At 39.0% G+C, this 20,196-nt stretch overlaps 1 protein-coding gene across 1 annotated transcript in view; it reads right to left on the bottom strand.

Annotated features, from left to right (window-relative positions):
- AK9 (adenylate kinase 9) overlaps nucleotides 1-20,196 on the bottom strand; it is a 145,225-nt gene that overhangs the window by 57,433 nt on the left and 67,596 nt on the right. Inside the window, exons 18-22 of the mRNA XM_069077073.1 lie at nucleotides 18,681-18,836; nucleotides 6,131-6,208; nucleotides 3,317-3,520; nucleotides 2,232-2,359; nucleotides 508-720 (exon numbers count right to left, since the gene is read on the bottom strand). Coding sequence (XP_068933174.1) covers nucleotides 508-720; nucleotides 2,232-2,359; nucleotides 3,317-3,520; nucleotides 6,131-6,208; nucleotides 18,681-18,836 — 779 coding nt within the window. The remainder of the gene's footprint in view (nucleotides 1-507; nucleotides 721-2,231; nucleotides 2,360-3,316; nucleotides 3,521-6,130; nucleotides 6,209-18,680; nucleotides 18,837-20,196) is intronic.

Genomic DNA, 20,196 nt, shown 5'->3' with positions numbered 1-20,196 from the left:
AGAAAGAGAGACAAAGAAAGAAAGAGATAGAGGCAGTAGGGGACAGTGGATAGAATGATGGGATTGGACTCAGAAGACAGGTTCAACTCCTGCCTCTGACAGTAGCTATAGACCCTGAGCAAGTCATTTAGCCTGTTCCTGCCTTGGTTTCCTCATCTATAAAGAAAGGGTAAAAATAGTACCTATCTGCTAGGGTGTTGTGTGGACAAAAGGACACAGTTTTTGCAAAGTGCTTTGCAAACTTTAAGGTGATGCAGAGGATAGAATGTGAGACCTGGAGTCAGGAAGACCTGAAATTGAACCCTATCTCAGGCCCTTATTCTTTGTGTGACTCTGGTCTAGTCACTTAACCTCTCTTTGTCTAAGTTTCTTCTTGGTAAAAAAAGGGAATAATGATAACTACCTCACTGGGTTGTTCTGAGGATCAAATGAGTTAACATATGTAACACTTTTCAAACCTTCAAGCCTGGATAAATGGTGTCTATGATTGCAATGATCATTTTTTACCTTTAATGGTTCTTGATGAGCCACATAGTCTTCAGAGTTCTCCAAAAATTTCTCTTTTGCTTCAGTACTTGAAAAATAGTAAACCTTTTCTCGATACTTAGCTCCATCCTCTGGGGGACCTGGAAATAGCATAAAGTTCTCTTTGAGAGCCACGGGACAAAAGTTCTTGGTGTCTCCCAGATGTCTCCTTTTCTCTTTAAGTTTTTCTTCATCCTAGAAAGAAAAAAAAAAGAGGAGAGCCCAAATGTCACTGGAAGTAACCAGAAAACATCCCTGGGGCCCCTTTTGCACCCCTACCTCCTGACTCCCACCCCACACAAAGGGACCAATAAAAGGTTCAATTAGAATTGTGAGGTGTTTGGAGAACATGCCATTCAGGGATCGATAGAAGGGACTGAGGTTATTTAGCATGGAGGAGACTCATTGAAGTTGGGAACACGATGATCACCTTCAAGTATCTGAATGGACATCATGTCCAAGAGGGATTAGACCTTGTTCTGCTTCAATGAATCATTCAACATACTAGGTACTGTGCTAGGCGCTGGAGATATAAATTTGAAGAATAAAACAATCCTTGTCAAGGGACTTAAATTCTAATGGGGGAGAAAACAGGACCTATAAACAGAGTAAATATCAAGAGAATAAACACAAACCAGTACAAAGTATTTAGGGAGAGAGGACACCAGCAATCAAATGGATTAGGAAAGGATTCATGAAGGTGGTTTTTGAGCTGAGTTTTGAAGGAAGAGAGGGATTCTATGAGGGATAGGTAAGGAAGGAGTGAAATCAAGACAGTGTAAAGTAATCAGTTAACAAGCATTAAATGCCAACTCTCAGGCCAGCTAGGTGGAGCAGTGGATAGAATGCTGGTCCTGAGTCAAATCTGCCCTCAGACAATTATTTGGCCAAGTCATTTAAACTTATGTTTGCCTCCGTTTCCTCACCTGTAAAATGAGCTGGAGAAGGAAATGGCAAACCACTCCAGTATCTTTGCCAAGAAAATGACAAAGGGGGCAACTAAGAGTCAGATATAATACAACAATAACAACAATACCTACTCTGTACAAGGCCCCATGCTAGCAAATGATCATCTACTTGAAATCCTCCAGTAAAGAGAAAACTCATTCTCTCCTCAAGGAGTCCATTCCACTTTGGGGGTAGCTGTGATCATTGACAAGCTTTCCCTTACAGTCAATCTAAATCTGTCTATCTGCATATTCTGCAGATTATATGGAGCCAAGTAACACAAAACTCATCAATCTTTCTCCCTAAGCCCTCTCCTTTTTCAAACTTTTCTATTTCTGAAGGTACCTCCATCTTTCTAGTCTCCCAGGCTAGTTTTGTTGCCTCAGCATTATACCCAGTGACTCCCTTGCTCTCACCTCATACATCTAAATAGTTGTCAAGTCTTGCCATTTCTTCCTTTAAAACATTTCTCACCTCCAAATCCTTTTCGACTCACACAGTCGTCTCAGCTCATACCTTTCTCTCCTCTTGCCTAGTGAACTGCAGTGGCCCCAAATCTCTCCCCACCCTACTCCTTCTACACAGTGGCCAAAGTGATCTGCATCTCTATCTAAAATGAATGAGCTATTTTGTCTCAAGGAATGAGATCTTTCACATAGGTGATACTGGGCAGTTCTCAGATCTCAAAATCCACCATTAGTAATGTGAGTCCAGAATGAATCTCAAAGGAAAATTAGTAATTAAAAAATTGTTCCTACATCTTCTTCATCTTCTTCTTGATCATCTTCTTCTAACTCTTCCTCAGCTTCTGCCTCAGCTTGAAAGTCATCTGCTTCTTCATCAAAATCTTCCAAACCCATTTCCCATCCAATATATCTGAAAGGTTCTAGAAATATGAAGAATCGGTCATCATTTAATCTTCTCAAAAATAAGGGCTTTTCCTTTAACACACATATGTCATTTTATCCTCACAGCAACCCAGGGAGGTAGGCGTTATGATTATCCTCATTTTACAGGTGAGGAAACTGAGTCAGGCACAGGTTAAATGACTTGTTCAGGGGCACACAGTCAGGTAGTATCTAAGGCTCAAGCCTTCCTGATTCTAGGCAATCTCTCTATCCATAGTGCCACCTACGTATCTCTATTTCTGTCTTGAAGCCCTTCATAGCCTAGCCCCCTTCTACCTTTGCAGTCTTCACACATTGTACTCCCCAACATGTACTCTTCAATGCAGTGACACTGGTCTCCTGTCTGTTTCATGAACAAGGCACTCCATTTCTTGACTCTGTGCATTATCTCTGGCTGTCCCCTATGGTTGGAATACTCTCCCTCTTCCACTCCAATTATAGACCTCCCTGGCTTCCTTTAAGTCCCAACTAAAATCCCACCTCCTACAGGAAGCCTTCCCCAATCCCTCTTAATTACAGTATCCTCCCTTTATTAATTATTTCCTATTTATCTTGCATGTTGCTTGTTTTGTATATATTTGTGTGCATGCTATCTCTCTCTTCACCCCCACCGTTAGATTGTAAACTTATTGAGGGCAGGGACTGTCTTTTGCCGCTTTTTGTATTCCTCAGCACTTAGCACAGAGCCTGGTATATAGTGAGCCCTTAACAACCATTTACTGAATTGAACTTAACTATCGGAGAAGAAGACTTATCTAAGACTGAAAGACTGACCATTCACAATACCTAACAAGAGTTCCCTGTAGATTAAACGGCTAATCACAAATGTCTGTGGAAAATGTGAATCTTTAAAAAAATACTTAAAGTTCCATGGGACACATATTGTTTCTTCCACAATATAAATAGAGATCTTTAAGCAATATTACAATACTTACTGTCCATAGCCTCAGCTACTCGCTGAAGTAGATACTCGGGAGTTTTCTCAGCAATCTCCAAGTTTAATATATGAACCAAAGGTAAGTCAGCAACCAGCACCTCTAAGGCTTTCCAATTATTTGTGAAATTTTTAAGAAGTTCTTTCATTGGTTCCATTTCTGGGACATCAGGGTAACTATCTTCTGGATATTCGGGCAATATTCCTGAGTGGAAAAAAAGACAAAATTAAATTTTTGCCACTTTAATAGAATTTAATAAAATTATTTTCATTTCCTTAAATGATGACAGCTCAAGTCTACATGTATGCCATGATCCAGCAATGCCGATCTTCTTTCAATTCCTCCATCTCCTACCTGGCCCCCAGGCACTGAATGCTCTGACTCCTCACCTACACCACTCTCTTTAAGACTTCAAATCCCACCTTCTTTTCCAATCCCTTTTGCTGATAGTGCCTTCCCCCACTAGATTCTCTTTCATCTTTTCTAATGAACCTACTTATTTAAGCACTAGCTTTCCCCCAATTAGAAAGTAAGCTCCTTTAGGGGAGGCACTGGTTTTTGTCTTTCTTTTTATCGTCAGGCCTTAGCACCGGGTCTGGCACCGAGTGAGAGATAAATAAATACTTTTTGATTAACTGGGCAGTGTAATTGTTATAACCCCAGTCCCCAAACCCATTGATATGGGGACTCTGAGACAAATTCCTTGTCCTGCATAAGGGGTGGGATGGGGTTGGCCAGAGTGTCCCAGCCTTCTTCAGTCTCCTTTGACACTTTCTTCAAATTTCAAGTCACTTTGGGTTCTTCTGGCTTCCAGCTTCAGAAAGAAGATGGAAGAGGCCAATCTCACTTCAGGCTGCTGGAGGGAAACACTCCAGAAAGACATGAGAAGAATTGGCAGTCTCCATCATATCCCTATCCCCAACTTGCTATAATAGAGACGGTGGAGAGTTTCCCTTTAGATAAAATCTGGAACTTTCAAGGTGATAGCATATAGAACTTCATGAAGGTGGAGATGACTACAAATTCTTCCAGATAAATTTCTGAAGAGAAATCTTTGGAAGCCAGAAAATGATGGATCTTTACTGGGGCAAGGAAAAGATTTCCACAGATCCATTGCCAGTAGGCCTATGGTGAGAGAGGCAATAATAGATCTGTTGCAAGACCAGTGTTGTCCAAGGGAAGGATTCATTTGAAAAGCTAGAGAAAGTTGGGGAGTGAGTCAGCCAATAAGCATTTATCGATAGCCTACAACATATCTGGCATTGTGCTAAGCCATGAGTACGCAAAGAGAAAAAAAAAACACAAAAAGCCCCACAACTGTCCCTGTTCAAGGAGAACACATTCTAAAAGTGGAGACAACATGCAATAACTATTAACAGATAAGATAAAAACAGAGTTTATGGAAGGTAATTTTAGAGTGAAGTTATTAACAGCAGGGCTAGTCTTCCAGAAGGTGCAGATTGAGCTGAGTCTTGAAAGAAACTAGTTAAGTTAAGAGGTGGAGAACATTCCAGGCATTGGACTGCTGTATTTTTCTGTGCAAAACCAGAGAGACAAGAGATGGAGTGTTGTCAGTTAGGAACAGTGAGTGGACCAATGTAGTTAGATCATGAAGTGTGTGAAGGAGAATAAAGTGAGTGAATATTGGAAAAGCAGGAAAGGCTTTGTTTGGGACAGGTCTGGCCGAGGCTCCTAATAAGGAACTAGTAAATTGATTGCTGTTGTTCGTCCTTCACTTTCAAAGAGGACCAATGACATCAGGAAAATGATGTCTTGACTTGCCTCCAGAGTCATTCAGAGTCCAATGGTAAGACACAGCTGAGAAAGACTGGCCCTGGAGGCAGTGGGAGATGTATTTAATGAAAAGCCTTTTTCAGCTAAGGTCTTTCCCAGGACTCAGTTTGTCTGAGGTAACACCTATTCAGTGATTCTAGGATAGGTATGAATTGAGGCAAAAAATAGCCTAGTTTGCCTTCTCAAAACATATTGCATACAGTTCAGATGGGATGTAATAAATTGACTCCAAGGCTGGGATCGGGAAATAAGAGTTGACTGAAATTAAAGAAAAAAAAAGAATGAGCAATGCCCAGTTTCTGGAATGCTTTCATATAGAAACACAATTAACTACTAAGACTTAGGAGTTTCTCTTTTGTCTGTTGTTTTCAACCTCATCCCCTTCTCCCAACCACCACCATCACAGCCACAAAAGACAAGGATGATGATGATGATGACATCAGATTGTGAGGGTTGTTTCCAGGGAGGAGGATAAAAGATAAGAGTTGGAGAAGCCTGTGTTCTCTCCCGTAGACAAAGCTGTATGGCAGAAATTCTGGCTTCAATGAGGAAGGATGTAACAAGAAACCCTATAACAGAAGTACCAGTAAAGCTAAGTCTTATGGTTTGCTAGTAGGAAAAAAAATAAGAGCCATGGAATGCCATGCATTGTTGTACAATAGGTTTGGTGTCACACTATAATGGTTCTTGCCCAGGCACAGCTCCCCAGGAAGACTCATAGCCATATTAATAAGTTACTCTTCTCTATACAAACATAGTTTTTTGAAAAACTGACATATCATTATTCTTTTTCCAGTTAACACAATGGGGGGGTGAAATAAATAAAACATTCTGATGGAACTGAAATACACAATTCATTTCAAAACACTTTTGTGTGTGTGTGTGAGGAGGAAGTTATAAAAAATGATGCATCATGTGGTATTAGAGAAATAAACTAAAAGACAGGTAACAATCTAGGATATACTATGCTTCTTTGTAAGATAAAAAGAGAAAGAACTACAGTATCTCCTTTGTTCCTACCTTTTAATGGATCAGTCTCTTCTGAAACCTCTTCTTGTACTGTCAAGGGTGATGGTTCTTTTAAAACAGAAGAAGTAGCTATTGAAAAAAGAAAATGATTTTTAAATGCTTTGTATTGTCATATTTGTATTTCAATAATAATTAGTAATTTTAATGAATTGTTTCATAACCATCTATTATTCAAAGGTGCAGCATGACTGCCTGGCTGCTCCCCTCTCCCCACCCCAGTTCAGGAGGAATGATTGTGTTAGTGCCTATTCTGGTTCCAGACGATTGCTTCCAGGCGCAGTTTGGATTTCTTCCTCTGAAAACTGCCTGTTCATGTCCTTAGACCATTTATCAATCGCAGGATGGCTTTTATAATAAATCTCAGTGATTATAATCTTGTGCCTCGGTTTTCACCTCTTCTCTCTCCAGCAGAAGCTGGTTTACCACATAATCACTCATTTGGGGAGGATTATTTTTGCTGCCAAGTATAGGAAATGGAATGGATGGAAGGAACTGTTTGAGTCTTTTCTCATTTTAAAACTCCTAGAAAGAACCCACATTCAAATTGCTTCAGTGAATGGTGCCAACTTGATGACAACTTCTTAGCCTATTTAAAAAAGGACACAGGAATTTTACAGAGCAGCAAATGAAGCCCATTAACTAAATAAAAAAGGAGAACAGGGCCTACTATAATGTTTTGTGTGTGTGTGTGTGTGTGTGTGTTGTTTAGTCATTTTCAGTTGTGTCCAACTCTTCATGACCTCATTTGGGGTTTTCTTGGCAAAGATACTGGAGTGGTTTGCCATGTCCTTCTCCAACTCATTTTACAGATGAGGAAACTGAGACAAACAGGGTTAAGTGACTTGCACAGGGTCACACAGTAATAAGTATCTGAAGGCAGATTTGAACTCACATCTTCCTGACTCCAGGCCTGGCACTCTCTATATTGTACCATCTAGCTGCTCATATAGCAGACACATAGTAGATACTTAATAAATGTTTGCTGACTAGAACAATCTCTTTGAGGGCTAGAGATATGTTATAAGTTTTTTTTTTTTATAATCCCACCTCCCCATCTACTATAGTGTTTCACACATAATAGGTATTTAACAAGAGTCTATTGAATTGAAAAAAAAATGCCGTATGAATTTAAGGTTAGAGAGAGTACTTTTGACTAGAATAATCAATGAAAGCTTGATGGAAAAGTGTTGATGCATTTGTGAGGACGAGAAAAAACAATGTTCTAAACAACAGAATGTATCTGTAGTTTCTCAGAGAATATTTAGTCTCCTACCTAATTTCATTCAGATTCTGGACATTGGAGTTAATTTTAGTTTAGGGAGACAGATATTATGATTGTTATGATAATGACTTTTGTACAAATGTTGTGGTGTAATAAAAATAATAGTCAATAATAATATGATGTTTTATGGTTTGCAAATTACTTTATATTTTCTCAACTGATGCTCCCAACAAAAATGAGAATTCTATGATTTTGCCCCTCTGGTATTCCTAGTAATAAATTTCCTGGCCTAGAAACCAAGAAAGAACCAATTTTTATTCAATTTAGTTCTACAGTTAGTCTTATGGTAATGGCATCCCCCACCCCCCACCCCTTCATTTATTTATTCAAGCTGAGATGAAAAATTGATGACATAGAGGGGCAGGCTGGGAAGTGACGGCACTGCATGCAGGGGCAGGCTGGGAAGCGACGGCGCAGGGCAGGCCTGGAAGAGACCTAACCAACAAGGGGGGCAAATTGTCCCACCAACCACAAGGGCCATTACCAGGCCTTTCACCAAAGGGCTGGGACTGGAAAGAGCAAGGTAAGAACCAAATGCAGGCCCCTGTCCAGGACAGCAAATACTCCTGGGACTACTACTCCATAGCCCAGAAATTTAAAAAAAAGCCCCTATCAGGACCTCCAAGGACTAGGATGGGTGAGTGAAACCAGCCTGCCCCAACCCCCCACCTCTGACCCTGAAAACATAGTAACTGTTGCCCCAGGGTAAAACCCTCAACTGTAAAGGCTTGGGAACCCTAGAGGAAGGGTGTGGCTAGGGCCCTGCCTCAAAATGGGTAGAAAGCAGACTACAAAGGCTCTGGAGTCCTACTATGCTCAGAGGGAGGAACCAAACTCATAGGGAGACAATGTGGACTCCACACCCACAGCTGAAACATCAACAGGGAATGGGTCCCAAGCACAAAAAGCTCTCCTCGATGAGCTCAAAAAGAACTTTGAAAATCAAATGAGAGAGATAGAAGACAAAATGAATAATTCTTTTACAATCAAAATTACAGAATTAGAAAAATATTATAATGAAGAAAACAGCTCCTTAAAAAGAAAAGTGTATGGAGGAGGGGATATCCTGTGGGACTGCTATTTTGGGGTGGTGGGTAGGGGAAAAACAGGGAGAAAATTTGTAACTCAAAATCTGGCAGAAATGAATGATGTAAATCAGAAGTTAATAAAGCATTAAAAAAAAAAAAAGAAAAGTGTATGATATGGAAAAGGAACTCCAAAAACTAACCAAGGAAAATGATTTGCTAAAAACCAGAATCAACCAAACTGAAACAAATAACTCTATGAGGAACCAAGAATTAGTCAAACAAAACAACAAGAATGAAAAATTAGAAAAAAAGAGGTAAAATATCTCAGTGGAAAAATAACTGACCTGGAAAACAGATCCTGGAGAGATAACCTGAGAATCATAGGCCTACCAGAAAATCATGATGAAAAAATAAGCCTGGACAACATTCTCCAAGAGTTCATTAAGGAAAATTGCCCTGAGATACTAGAACCTGAGGGTAAAATAGAAATCGAGAGAATCCACCAGACACCTGCTGAAGGAGATCCCAAATCGAAAAGTCCTCAAAATGTTGTGGCCAAACTCAAGAACTACCAGGTAAAAGAGAAAATACTTCAAGTGGCCAGAAAGAAACAATTCAAATATCGAGGAACCACAGTGAAGATCTCACAGGATTTGGCAGCCTCTACACTGAAAGATCGGAGGCAGTGGAATTCAATTTTCCGCAAGGACTGCAATGGAAGAAGAGGAATGAATGAAGTGGAAAAGGGTAAATTATGCCACGCAAAGAGGCATTAAAAACAATATAGCCAAGGAAAAGAAGGGAGGGAGATGAGTATTATAGGAGCTTTTCCCTCACTGGGTCTGGTGCGTGGAGGGAATAACAACCAGTTAAGCATATAGAGAAGAGACACAAAACATATCATATTAGAGGGAAAGAGGGGAGGGAGAGGAGTTTCATATGAGATTTGTTCCTGTCACTCTTGGTGCGAAGAAGAAATAACATACTTCATTAAGTATAAAAATATCATACAGGCAGTAGGAGGGGGAAAGGGCTATGAAAGGGGGGGTGGTTAGTAGGGAGGGAAGAAGTAAGGGGGAAGAGGAGGAAAAGGGAGTGGGGCTGATAAGGGAATATTGAGGGAGGCAGTGGTCAAAAGGAAAACTATTAAGGAGGGGAAAGGAGAAGGGGAAAAATATAAACATTAACAGGGGAGGGAATAGGATGGAGGGAAAGAAACAGATAATAATCATAACTGTGAATGTGAATGGAATGAACTCTCCCATAAAACGGAGGTGGATAGCAGAATGGATTAAAAATCATAATCCTACAATATGCTGTTTACAAGAAACACATCTGAAACAGAGGGATATACACAGGGTAAAGGTAAAAGGCTGGAGTAAAATATATCATACCTCAGCTAAAGTAAAAAAAGCAGGGGTAGCAATCCTTATCTCAGATAAAGCAAAAGCAAAAATTGATCTAATTAAAAGAGATAAGGAAGGAAACTATATCCTGCTAAAAGGCACCATTGAGAATGAAGCAATATCATTACTTAACATATATGCACCAAGTGATATAGCAATCAAATTCCTAGAGGAGAAGGTAAGGGAATTAGAGGAAGAAATAGATAGAAAAACTATACCAGTCGGAGACCTTAATCTCCCCCTCTCTGAGCTTGATAAATCCAACCTCAAAATAAACAAGAAAGAAGTTAAGGAAGTGAATAGAATTTTAGAAAGGGTAGCTATGATAGATCTCGGTAGAAAACTGAATGGGGATAAAAAGGAGTATACCTTCTTCTCAGTGGTACATGGCACATACACAAAAATTGAACATGTACTAGGATATAAAAACCTCACAATTCAGTGCAGAAAGACAAAAATAATAAATGCATCATTTTCAGATCATGATGCAATAAAAATCATATGCAATAAAGGGCCATGGAAAGACAGACTAAAAACTAATTGGAAACTAAACAATTTAATCCTAAAGAATGAGTGGGTCAAACAAAAAATCATAGAAACAATTAGTAACTTCATTCAAGAGAATGACAATAATGAGACAACATACCAAAATTTGTGGGATGCAGCAAAGGCAGTTATTAGGGGAAGTTTTATATTTCTGAGTGCATACATGAATAAATTAGAGAAAAGAGAGGTAAATGAATTGGGCATGCAATTGAAAAAGCTAGAAAAAAAACAAATTGAAAATTCCTAATTAAATACTAAATTAGAAATACTGAAAACCAAAGGAGAGATTAATAAAATTGAAATTAAGAAAACTATTGAATTAATAAATAAAACTAAGAGCTGGTTTTTATGAAAAAACCAATAAAATTGATAGACCTTTAGTCAATATGATAAAAAAAGAAACAAGAAAACCAAATTAGGAGCATCAAAAATGAAAAGGGTGAACCTACCACCAATGAAGAGGATATTAAAACAACAATTAGGAATTATTTTGCCCAGTTGTATGCACATAAATTTGACAATCTTAGGGAAATGGATGAATATTTACAAAAATATAGGTTGCCCAAATTAACTGAAGAGGAAATAAATTACTTAAGTTACCCCATCTCAGAAAAAGAAATTGAACAAGCCATCAGTCAACTCCCTAGGAAAAAATCTCCAGGGCCATATGGATTTACTAGTGAATTCTATCAAACATTTAAAGAACAATTGATTCCAACACTCTACAAACTATTCAGGAAAATTAGTGAAGAAGGAGTCCTACCAAATTCTTTTAATGACACAAATATGGTACTGAAACCTAAATCAGGAAGAGATAAAACAGAGAAAGAAAATTATAGACCAATCTCCCTCATGAATATAGGTGCAAAAATTTTAAATAAAATATTAGCAAAAAGACTACAGCAACTTATCACAAGAATAATATACTTTGATTAAGTAGGATTTATTCCAGGAATGCAAGGATGGTTTAATATTAGGAAAACCATCAGTATAATTGATCATATCATAGCAGAAACCACATGATTATCTTAATAGATGCAGAAAAGGATTTTGATAAAATACAACATCCATTCCTATTAAAAACACTAGGAAGAATAGGAATAAATGGAGCCTTCCTTAAAATAATAGGTAGTATCTATTTAAAGCCATCAGCAAGAATTATATGTAATGGGGATAAGCTAGAAGTATTTCCAATAAGATCAGGGGTGAAACAAGGATGTCCACTATCACCTCTCTTATTCAATCTGGTACTAGAAATGTTAGCAGTAGCAATTAGAGAAGAAAAAGGAATCAAATTAGGCAAAGAAGAGACCAAGTTATCACTCTTTGCAGATGATATGATGATATACTTAGAGAATCCTAGAGAATCAAGTAAAAAACTACTTGAGACAATAAATAAATTTGGCAAAGTTGCAAGATATAAAATAAACCCACATAAATCCTCAGCATTCCTATATATTTCCGATGAAATTCAACAGCAAGAGATAGAAAGAAAAATCCCATTTAAAGTTACTGTAGACATTATAAAATATTTGGGCATCTACCGGCCAAAACAAACCCAAGACCTATATGAACACAACTACAAAACACTTTTCACACAAATAAAGTCAGATTTAACTAATTGGAAAGACATCAATTGCTCATGCCTGGGTCAAGCTAATATAATAAAAATGAAAATTTTACCTAAATTAAATTATATATTTAGTGCCATACCAATCAGTTAACCAAAAACCTACTTTATAGGGCTAGAAAAAATAGTAACAAAATTCTTTTGGAAGAAAAAAAGGTCCAGAATATCAATTAATGAAAAGAGATACTAGGGATGGTGGACTACCTATATCAGATTTTAATCTGTACTATAAAGCAGCAGTCCTCAAAACTACTTGGTACTGGCAATTTGTAAGATCTTCCTTGCCCCTAGGCTAAAGTGCACCTGGAGCCTGGGGTAGGAGGCTTGTTTTTCAGTAGATATTTTTTGATTGGTCAGTGGGTCCAAAAGGTTGTTACATTCTCTGAGCCAGGAGAAGGCTATATAAGCTCTGATGTGTAGCTTTATTTTGGGGCTCACTTTGAGAAATGTTCTGTGATTTGATCAGATGAAACTCTGGGAAGCCGTTGTCCAAGGCCCCCTGGCTTTGAAACCCAGATGTTGTTTGGTATGGATGTAATGGTTGGACAGTTTGGAAATCTGTCTACCTGATCTCTTTCTGTCTTGATAATTCTGTCTATTATACTTTGAAGTTTGGGGTGCTGACCTTTTTCCCCTGAACTAGGTAAACGATACATATTTGACTGATTAAAGTAAGCTTGTTAACCCATTTTGAGTTGCTTTCCTTTAACAAAGCAGATCTAAGAACCTGTGGTGGGGGATGCTGGGATGCTTGCTGCTACACTGGCTGAGGAATAGAGAAGTGGATCAATGGAATAGATTGGGTACACGAGACTCAGCAGTGAATGACTATAGTAATGTAGTGTTTGATAAACCCAAAGACCCCAGTTTTTGGAATAAGAACTCACTATTTGACAAAAACTGCTGGGAAAACTGGAATATAGTATGGCAGAAACTAGGCATAGACCATTATCTAACACCATATACCAAAATCAAGTCTAATTAGGTGCATGATCTAGGTATAAAGGCTGATACTCTAAGCAATCAGAGAAAGCAAGGAATAGTTTACCTGTCAGATTTGTGGAAAGGGAAAGACTTTATGACCAAACAAGGATTAGAGGGCATTATAAAATGCAATATGGATAATTTTGATTACATTAAATTGTAAAGCTTCTGTACAAACAAAGCCAATGTAACCAAGATTAAGAGGGAAGTGGAAAATTGGGAAAGGATTTTTACAACCTATGTCCCTGATAAAGGACTCATTTCTAAAATACACAGAGAACTGAGTCAAATCTATAAGAACACAAGTCATTCCTCAATTGATAAATGGTCAAAGGATATGAACAAGACAATTTACAGAAGAAGAAATTAAAGATATTTATAAACACATGAAAAAATGCTCTAAATCACTATTGATTAGAGAAATGCAAATCTCACCACTCAGATTAGCTAAGATGACAAAACAGGAAAATGAGAAAATGCTGGAGAGGATGTGAACAAATTGGAAAACTAATGCATTGCTGGTGGAGTTGTGAACTGATCCAACCATTGTGGAAAGCAATATGGAATTATGCCCAAAGGGCTATAAATAATTTCCCACCCTTTGACCCAGCAATACCACTTCTAGCGTTGTATCCCAAAGAGATCATAGAAGTGGGAAAAAGACCCATATGTACAAAAATATTTATAGCAGCTCTTTTTGTGGTAGCAAAGAATTGGAAATTAAGGGTGTGCCCATCAATTGGGGAATGGCTGAACAAGTTGTGGTATGTGCATTTTATGGAATACTATTGTGCAATAAGAAACAAGGAGCAAATGGACTTCATATTTACCTGGAGAGGCTTATACTTACTGATGCTGATTGAGAAGAATAGAGGAATTTGTACACAATTACAGACACAACGTATGTGTGATGACCAACTTTGATAAACTGGACTCTTCTCAGCAATCCAGAGTCATAAGTCAACCCCAAAAGACTCATGATGGAGAAAGATGTTTACATCCAGATAAAGAACTGAGATTGAACCTAGATTGAAGCAAACTACCTGCCCTTTTTAGTTTAGTTTTTTTTTTTTTTTGGTTTTGCTTCCTCTCTCCCATTCTTCATTCCATCTGTTACAATCCTTCTTTATAACCTGACTAATGCCTAATGTGAAAGTATTTTCAGATACTGGACTTGATTATATGCTTCCTTGGTGGGGGGGGGAAGGAGGGAGGGAGAGAAAATGTGAAATTCAAGGAATTGTGGTAATGAATCTTGTAAACTAAAAGTAAACAAATTAATAAAGACAAAAAAAAATTAAAAAAAATCGATGACATAAGTTAAAATCCCCTTTTAAAAAATTCCTATGATCAGTTTGCACAGATGCTTTATGCGTAACTAATTGAAGAAAAATCTGACCCAAATAAAATGTACATGAAAGGATAAGTTCAAGGTCCCTAAAGGTTTGGCTGGCGGCATGTGCTTAAGAAAAGTTTGTGACTATTATCTAGATACAAATTCTCTGGCTTTGTAGTAGGCTGCTTTTCTCTGACAGCTACTCTTCTGCTCTGTAATCTCATCATTTTTACTCAGTTTTGTTTACTCTGTACTTAGTTCCTCCACCCTTAAATTCTGGCTTGCCTCCTGGCTATGCTCTCTTGGCCAACACAATGACCTGTTGCTTTATTCCTTTCATTGTCCTATTTGGTGGAACCCATTAGTTTGCAGCCTGCTTGACGATTTGCTGGTATTTCTAATACCCATTAGCTGTGGGCCTGTCTACTGCCCAGATTGAGGCCTCTTCTGACCTCTGCTGGCCATGGTGAAATCTTTGAGAGCTGAACCAAAAAAGTCTGTGTACTAGAGCCATACCCTGGGTCAAGAACAAACCAACACCTTCCACCCTACCTTCTCCTCTTTCACCCTTCCTTCTTCCTGGACTTCCAACTTTCACTGCAGAATGGAATTGATATTTGTGGTCCTAATGTCCTGCAGGCCCAAAACATGGCTCTGCATGGAGAAAATATCACTCTGAAGGGGAAGATTAGGCAACTGTCAATGGCAAACTTTGTCTTCTGGGTTTGGCCTGTATTCTTGGTTTAGGTGATTCAATCTCTCTAATTCCAGGACAGGGAGGTCACCTAAGCCACACTGTCCCTGGTCTTAGATCTTCCTAGTCCCTACGACTCTCTAATTAAGGTAGAGAATTCACAGCTTCTTGGTTCAATCACGTAATGCTATCTATCCTAGGCTGAGTACAAAGTGTCCAGACAGCAGTGTCAGGCACTGAGCTTAGTGCTAGGGATGTACAAGGAAAGACAAATCATACCCTTGATGAGTTCTAATCACTGGACATGGACAAACTCCATCCAAGAACATCATGAGAACTGGCAGTGATCACTGCTAAGTGCTCTTAGGCATGACAGTAGAGCCTGCAAACTATAGGCCAGTGAGCTTGCCTTTGATTTTTGGCAGAATAAAACATATTATTATAGGAATTGTTTGTGAATATTTAGACAAAGAAAGTAGGAATCACTGAAAGCCACCATAGCTTCTTTAAGTACAAGTCATGTCAGGTTAAACTTATTTTCTGAAATTTTCAACAGGGTAACCAGATCAGTAAACCAAGGGATGCTGTAGATGTCATAGACTTAGATTTCTACTAAATATTAATCAAAGTCTCCCATACTATTCTTATTGACAAGGAGGGATGTTAGTTGGATGACTGTACAGTTATGTGGATTGTAATGGGTTGAATAACCAGCCCCAAAGAGTAATCATCAATCATCCCTGTCAACTTGAATCTGTAATGAAGAGTTATCAAAATCTCTCTTTGGCCTGTATTATTCAATAGATTTTTATCAGTGGCTTTGATAAAACATTAGAAGGCATACTTGTCAAATTTTTTGTTCAGTTGCTTTTCAGTCATGTCTGACTCTTCATGACCCCATTTGGGGTTTTCTTGGCAAACGTTGTGGAGTGATTTGTCATTTGCTTCTCCAGATCATTTTACAGATGAGGAAACTGAGGTAAACTGAGAGATATCTAACATATTGGATGACAGAGTCTGGAACCAAAACATATACTTAACAGAGAATGATAGGCTGGATCTAATTAGATGAAATATAATAAATATACATGTAAAGTTCCAAATGGGGGGGGGTGGTTCAGAAATCAATTTCACAAATACAGGATGAGGTGAAATAGCAGGGCTTTAAAAAAAAAAAAGTACAGTTCAAGGTCAATATGAGTCAGCAATGTGATATGGGAAATCAATCAGTCAGTTAATAAGTATTTATTTAGTACCTCCTATGTGCCAGGCACTGTGCAAAGCACTGTTATTACAATCCAAAGATGGAGAGGATTGGTAGGGACCATAGCCAAGACCTCCCTGAGTCTGTTAAGATCATAGTACTGTACGTACTGGCCAATGTCATGTTTTGTTTTAGGTCTGTGGGGCTAATTCCAAGGGTTGGAGAGGTGTTCAGGGTCTTATGTTTATTACAGATATTTAGCAGCAAATGCTTTCCAAGTGAATAAATGTGGCAAACATTAGCTCCATGCCAGTAAAAGGTGAAAGCCAAACATAATGCACAACTCATGCATATTTTGGGGGTATTTATGGAAGAATATGAGTAATTGCAGGGCATGAGTTATAGCTAGCCTGATCCTGGATGAGTAATAAGTACAGGAAGTGCAAATCCTACAAAGGTTCCCTTGGAAGTTGCTTCCAGATTATATACATGTTTCTAAACCAGCCTTCTTCATGCCAATAAAAGTGTCAATATCCCTGGGAAGATCACAGGATGGCTCTTTAGCAATAATACAATTTGAGGCTGGATTGTTCTTGCTGACATTGAGAAAAAGCTCCGACCTCACATTTGTTCTCAGTACTCCTCTTGGCTTGAAAATTTAAGAGTGTTAATTGTCCAGGACATACACACATGTGAGATCATGAATAGTCTTTTTTTTTTTGAGGGGGGAAGGTAGGGCAATTGGGGTTAAGTGACTTGCCCAAGGTCACACAGCTAGTTTTTTGTGTTAAGTATCTGAGGCCAGATTTGAACTCAGGTCCTTCTGACTCCAGGGCCAGTGCTCTATTCATTGCACCACCTAGCTGCCCCTATGAATAATCTTTCTGACACTCATGATTTTTTTTTTTTTGAGGCAGTTGGAGTTAAGTGCCTTGTGCCTTAAGATACTAGAATGATTTCCCCTTTCCTTCTCAGGCTCTTTTTATAGATGAGGAACTGAAGTAAACAGAGTTAAATGACTTGCCCAGAGTCACACAGCTAGCAAGTGTCTTGGGCTGGATTTGAACTCAGGTTCTCCTGATTCCAGGATCCCCTTCACTGCCTAGCTTTCCCTTCATGATTGGTTTTTGAGACAACTTGACCTTGGCACATTTTCAAGACCTTCAGTGACCTTCCTTTGATGTAGCTACCTACTGTCTGGCAGAAACCTGTCATGGGCTGGTTCTCATTATAAGCCTAAAGATGATAGATGGTTGGTGATATTAGGAGGTGATAGTTATCTCAGTCTGCACAGCTTGGATTCTAATGAATTTCCTAAGGAATCCTGACAGAAGCTACTGCTATGCTAGAGTGGAAGAGCAGAGACTTTTTCAGAAGTTATAAGAAAAAAGAGACCTGTTAAACTTTTGAGCTCAAACTTATAAAGTTACATGCAGCTATGCTCCAATGAGACCTCAGTGCAGTGGTGCAGTGGATAGAGCACTGGGCCTGGAATCAGGAAGTTCAATCCTGAGTTCAAATCTGGCCTCAGGAACTTATTAGCTGGGCAAGTTGCTTAACCCTGTTTGCCTCAGTTTCCCTATCTGTAAAAAAGTGCCTGAGAAGAAAATGGCACTCCAGTATCTCTGCCAAGAAAACCCAAAATGGAGTCATGAAGAGTTGGACCCAACTGAAAGGACTAAGTAACAATAACAATTTCCTGCTCCCAGGTTAAATAGAACTGCTTCCTAGGGTTGTTGTGAAGATAAAATGAGAGGACTTTGGAAACCTTAAATCACTATATCAGTCCTAGCTTTCATGATGATGATGATACCCATGAAGCCTCCCTAGTCCTTGGTCATTGAGGTCATGCCAGTATGAGCTACACACTTTCAACATCCAGAAATGTAATGGTAAAAATTGCTATTTTTTTTTTTTAGCAATTCCTGAATTACAATGGCAAGCAAGGTGTTATAATCTCTAGATTTCTTTTTTTCTCTTTTTTCTGAATCGCTAGATTTCTGCTAGAGGTACATGCAGACACAGACCACTCAGCTCTGAGATCCCTTTTCTCTAAATTTGTATTGGTCACCAAAAGAGAACCATTCAAATGAAGCAAACAGAATGGGATTTTATCCTACTGATTTCTTTAAAAGTGATTACCTTTTGGCTGTATTCTCCCATCCCTCCCTCCACCCCACTTTAGTTTGTGCCTTTCTTGGGCGAGGAGATCTAGTTTCTTGTCACCCCTTGGGTATCCAGGTCAACCCTGGAAAAATCCCCTTCATAAGGACTCTGAGGAAAGCTGTTTGGTTGTGTGTGGCAATCACTGGGTATTATGGGTCCAGTGCTCCTCAGAACCAACAGTAGTTGGTTGGTTGAAGAGAACCAGATTGGAAAGGGGCTGAAAAGGTGGGTAAAGGTAATGAAACCATAGTAAATACAACCTAACCTAACTCAGCCTCAGCCTCAGCCTCATGTTCTACCGTAGCTTCAGACTCCTCTCCTGGGAGCTCAGATTCCAGGGTTGCCTCGGGCTCCTCGGTCACCTCAGCTTCTGCTTCCACCTCGGGCTCCTCGGTGGTGGCTTCAGTTTCTGGTGCGGGTCCTGGTTCAAGATTATTTAGAAAAAAAGAGGAGGGGAGAGGGTTATTTGTGGGGAAAGGGTTCTGGTGTTTTGTCATTTTTCTTAGCATTTTCATTTCCATTTAGTTTGTATGTAGGTTTCAAGAAAGCATGGCAGAAGTGAGAGGGAGGAACACTTAGAATCAATATGACCTCATTCAAGTTCTGTCTTTAGTATGTACTAGCTCTGGGTCTCTGGGTAAATCATTTCATTCAGTGCCATGGACTGCTATTTGATAATATAGGTCCTGGAGCAGGTACTGGTGTACGTTGGGGGAACCAGCTCTGGGATTTTGTGATTTAAAATGAAGACCTCGGGCTAAGTTTCAAACTAGGAGTTCTTTGCACCAGAGGAAGCACAGGTCCAGGTCAAATACACATATGAGTGAGTGTGCCCATGAGCATGTGCACACGCACACACCCACACCCACACACACAGTGTGTTCCACAACACTTCCCAAACCATCCCCATCTCCCACTCATACACCCCCACCCTTGTTCACATTCTCATCACCCCTTATTTGAATGGATTTTTGCAATAGACTCCTGATTTGGGGCTTTCCTCACTCCAAGGCATCCTCTATACAGCCACAAAAGTGATTTTCCTAAAGCACAGATCTGACCATGTAAATTAATGGCTCCCTTTTAGCCTTAGGACTAAATAGAAACCCCTCCATTTGGCATTTAAAGCTCTTCACAATTTGGTCCTTTTCTACATGTTCAGTTTCCTTAAACATTACTCTCTTCCCTGTTCTCTACAGTCTGGCCATAGGGGCCCACTTGTTTGTCTCACAGATATTGCTTCATCTTCATCTCTCTGCTTTTGTATTGATTGACTCCCATGCCTGGAATTCTTCCCCTCTTAACCTCTACCTATTGGAATACCTGTTTTCCTTTAAGACGTGGGTCAAGAACCATTTTCAACAGGAGACTTTTCCTGCTCAGCTTAGATGCTGGTATGCCTTTTCTTCTAATGTTGCCATATATCTACTATGTATGTATGTATATATATATATGTGTATTCATATATGTATACATTATATATATACATAGTAGATACAAGGTAACAATAGAAGGTAAACCAGCATATGTATACATACATACATATGTATATGCACACACATATATACATATATGTACAAATTGTTCTTCCCACTTTCTTTTAGAAAGTGATGTGAACTTGAGGGTAGGAAATATTTCGGCTTTGTCTTTGTATCCTTGGCAATGATGACAGTGTCTAGAAAATAGTCGGTAATGCTGGATGGAAAATATGTCAAAAACAATGAGACACACTGTGTGTGTGTGTGTGTGTGTGTGTGTGTGTGTGTGTGTGTGTGTGTGTG

This window comes from Petaurus breviceps, unplaced genomic scaffold, assembly GCF_028583685.1.
Source record: "Petaurus breviceps papuanus isolate PSGF00001 unplaced genomic scaffold, PetGlider_PUasm1.0 90977, whole genome shotgun sequence".
Taxonomy (NCBI): Eukaryota; Metazoa; Chordata; class Mammalia; order Diprotodontia; family Petauridae; genus Petaurus; species Petaurus breviceps.
This window is presented reverse-complemented; position numbering and strand designations above follow the sequence as displayed.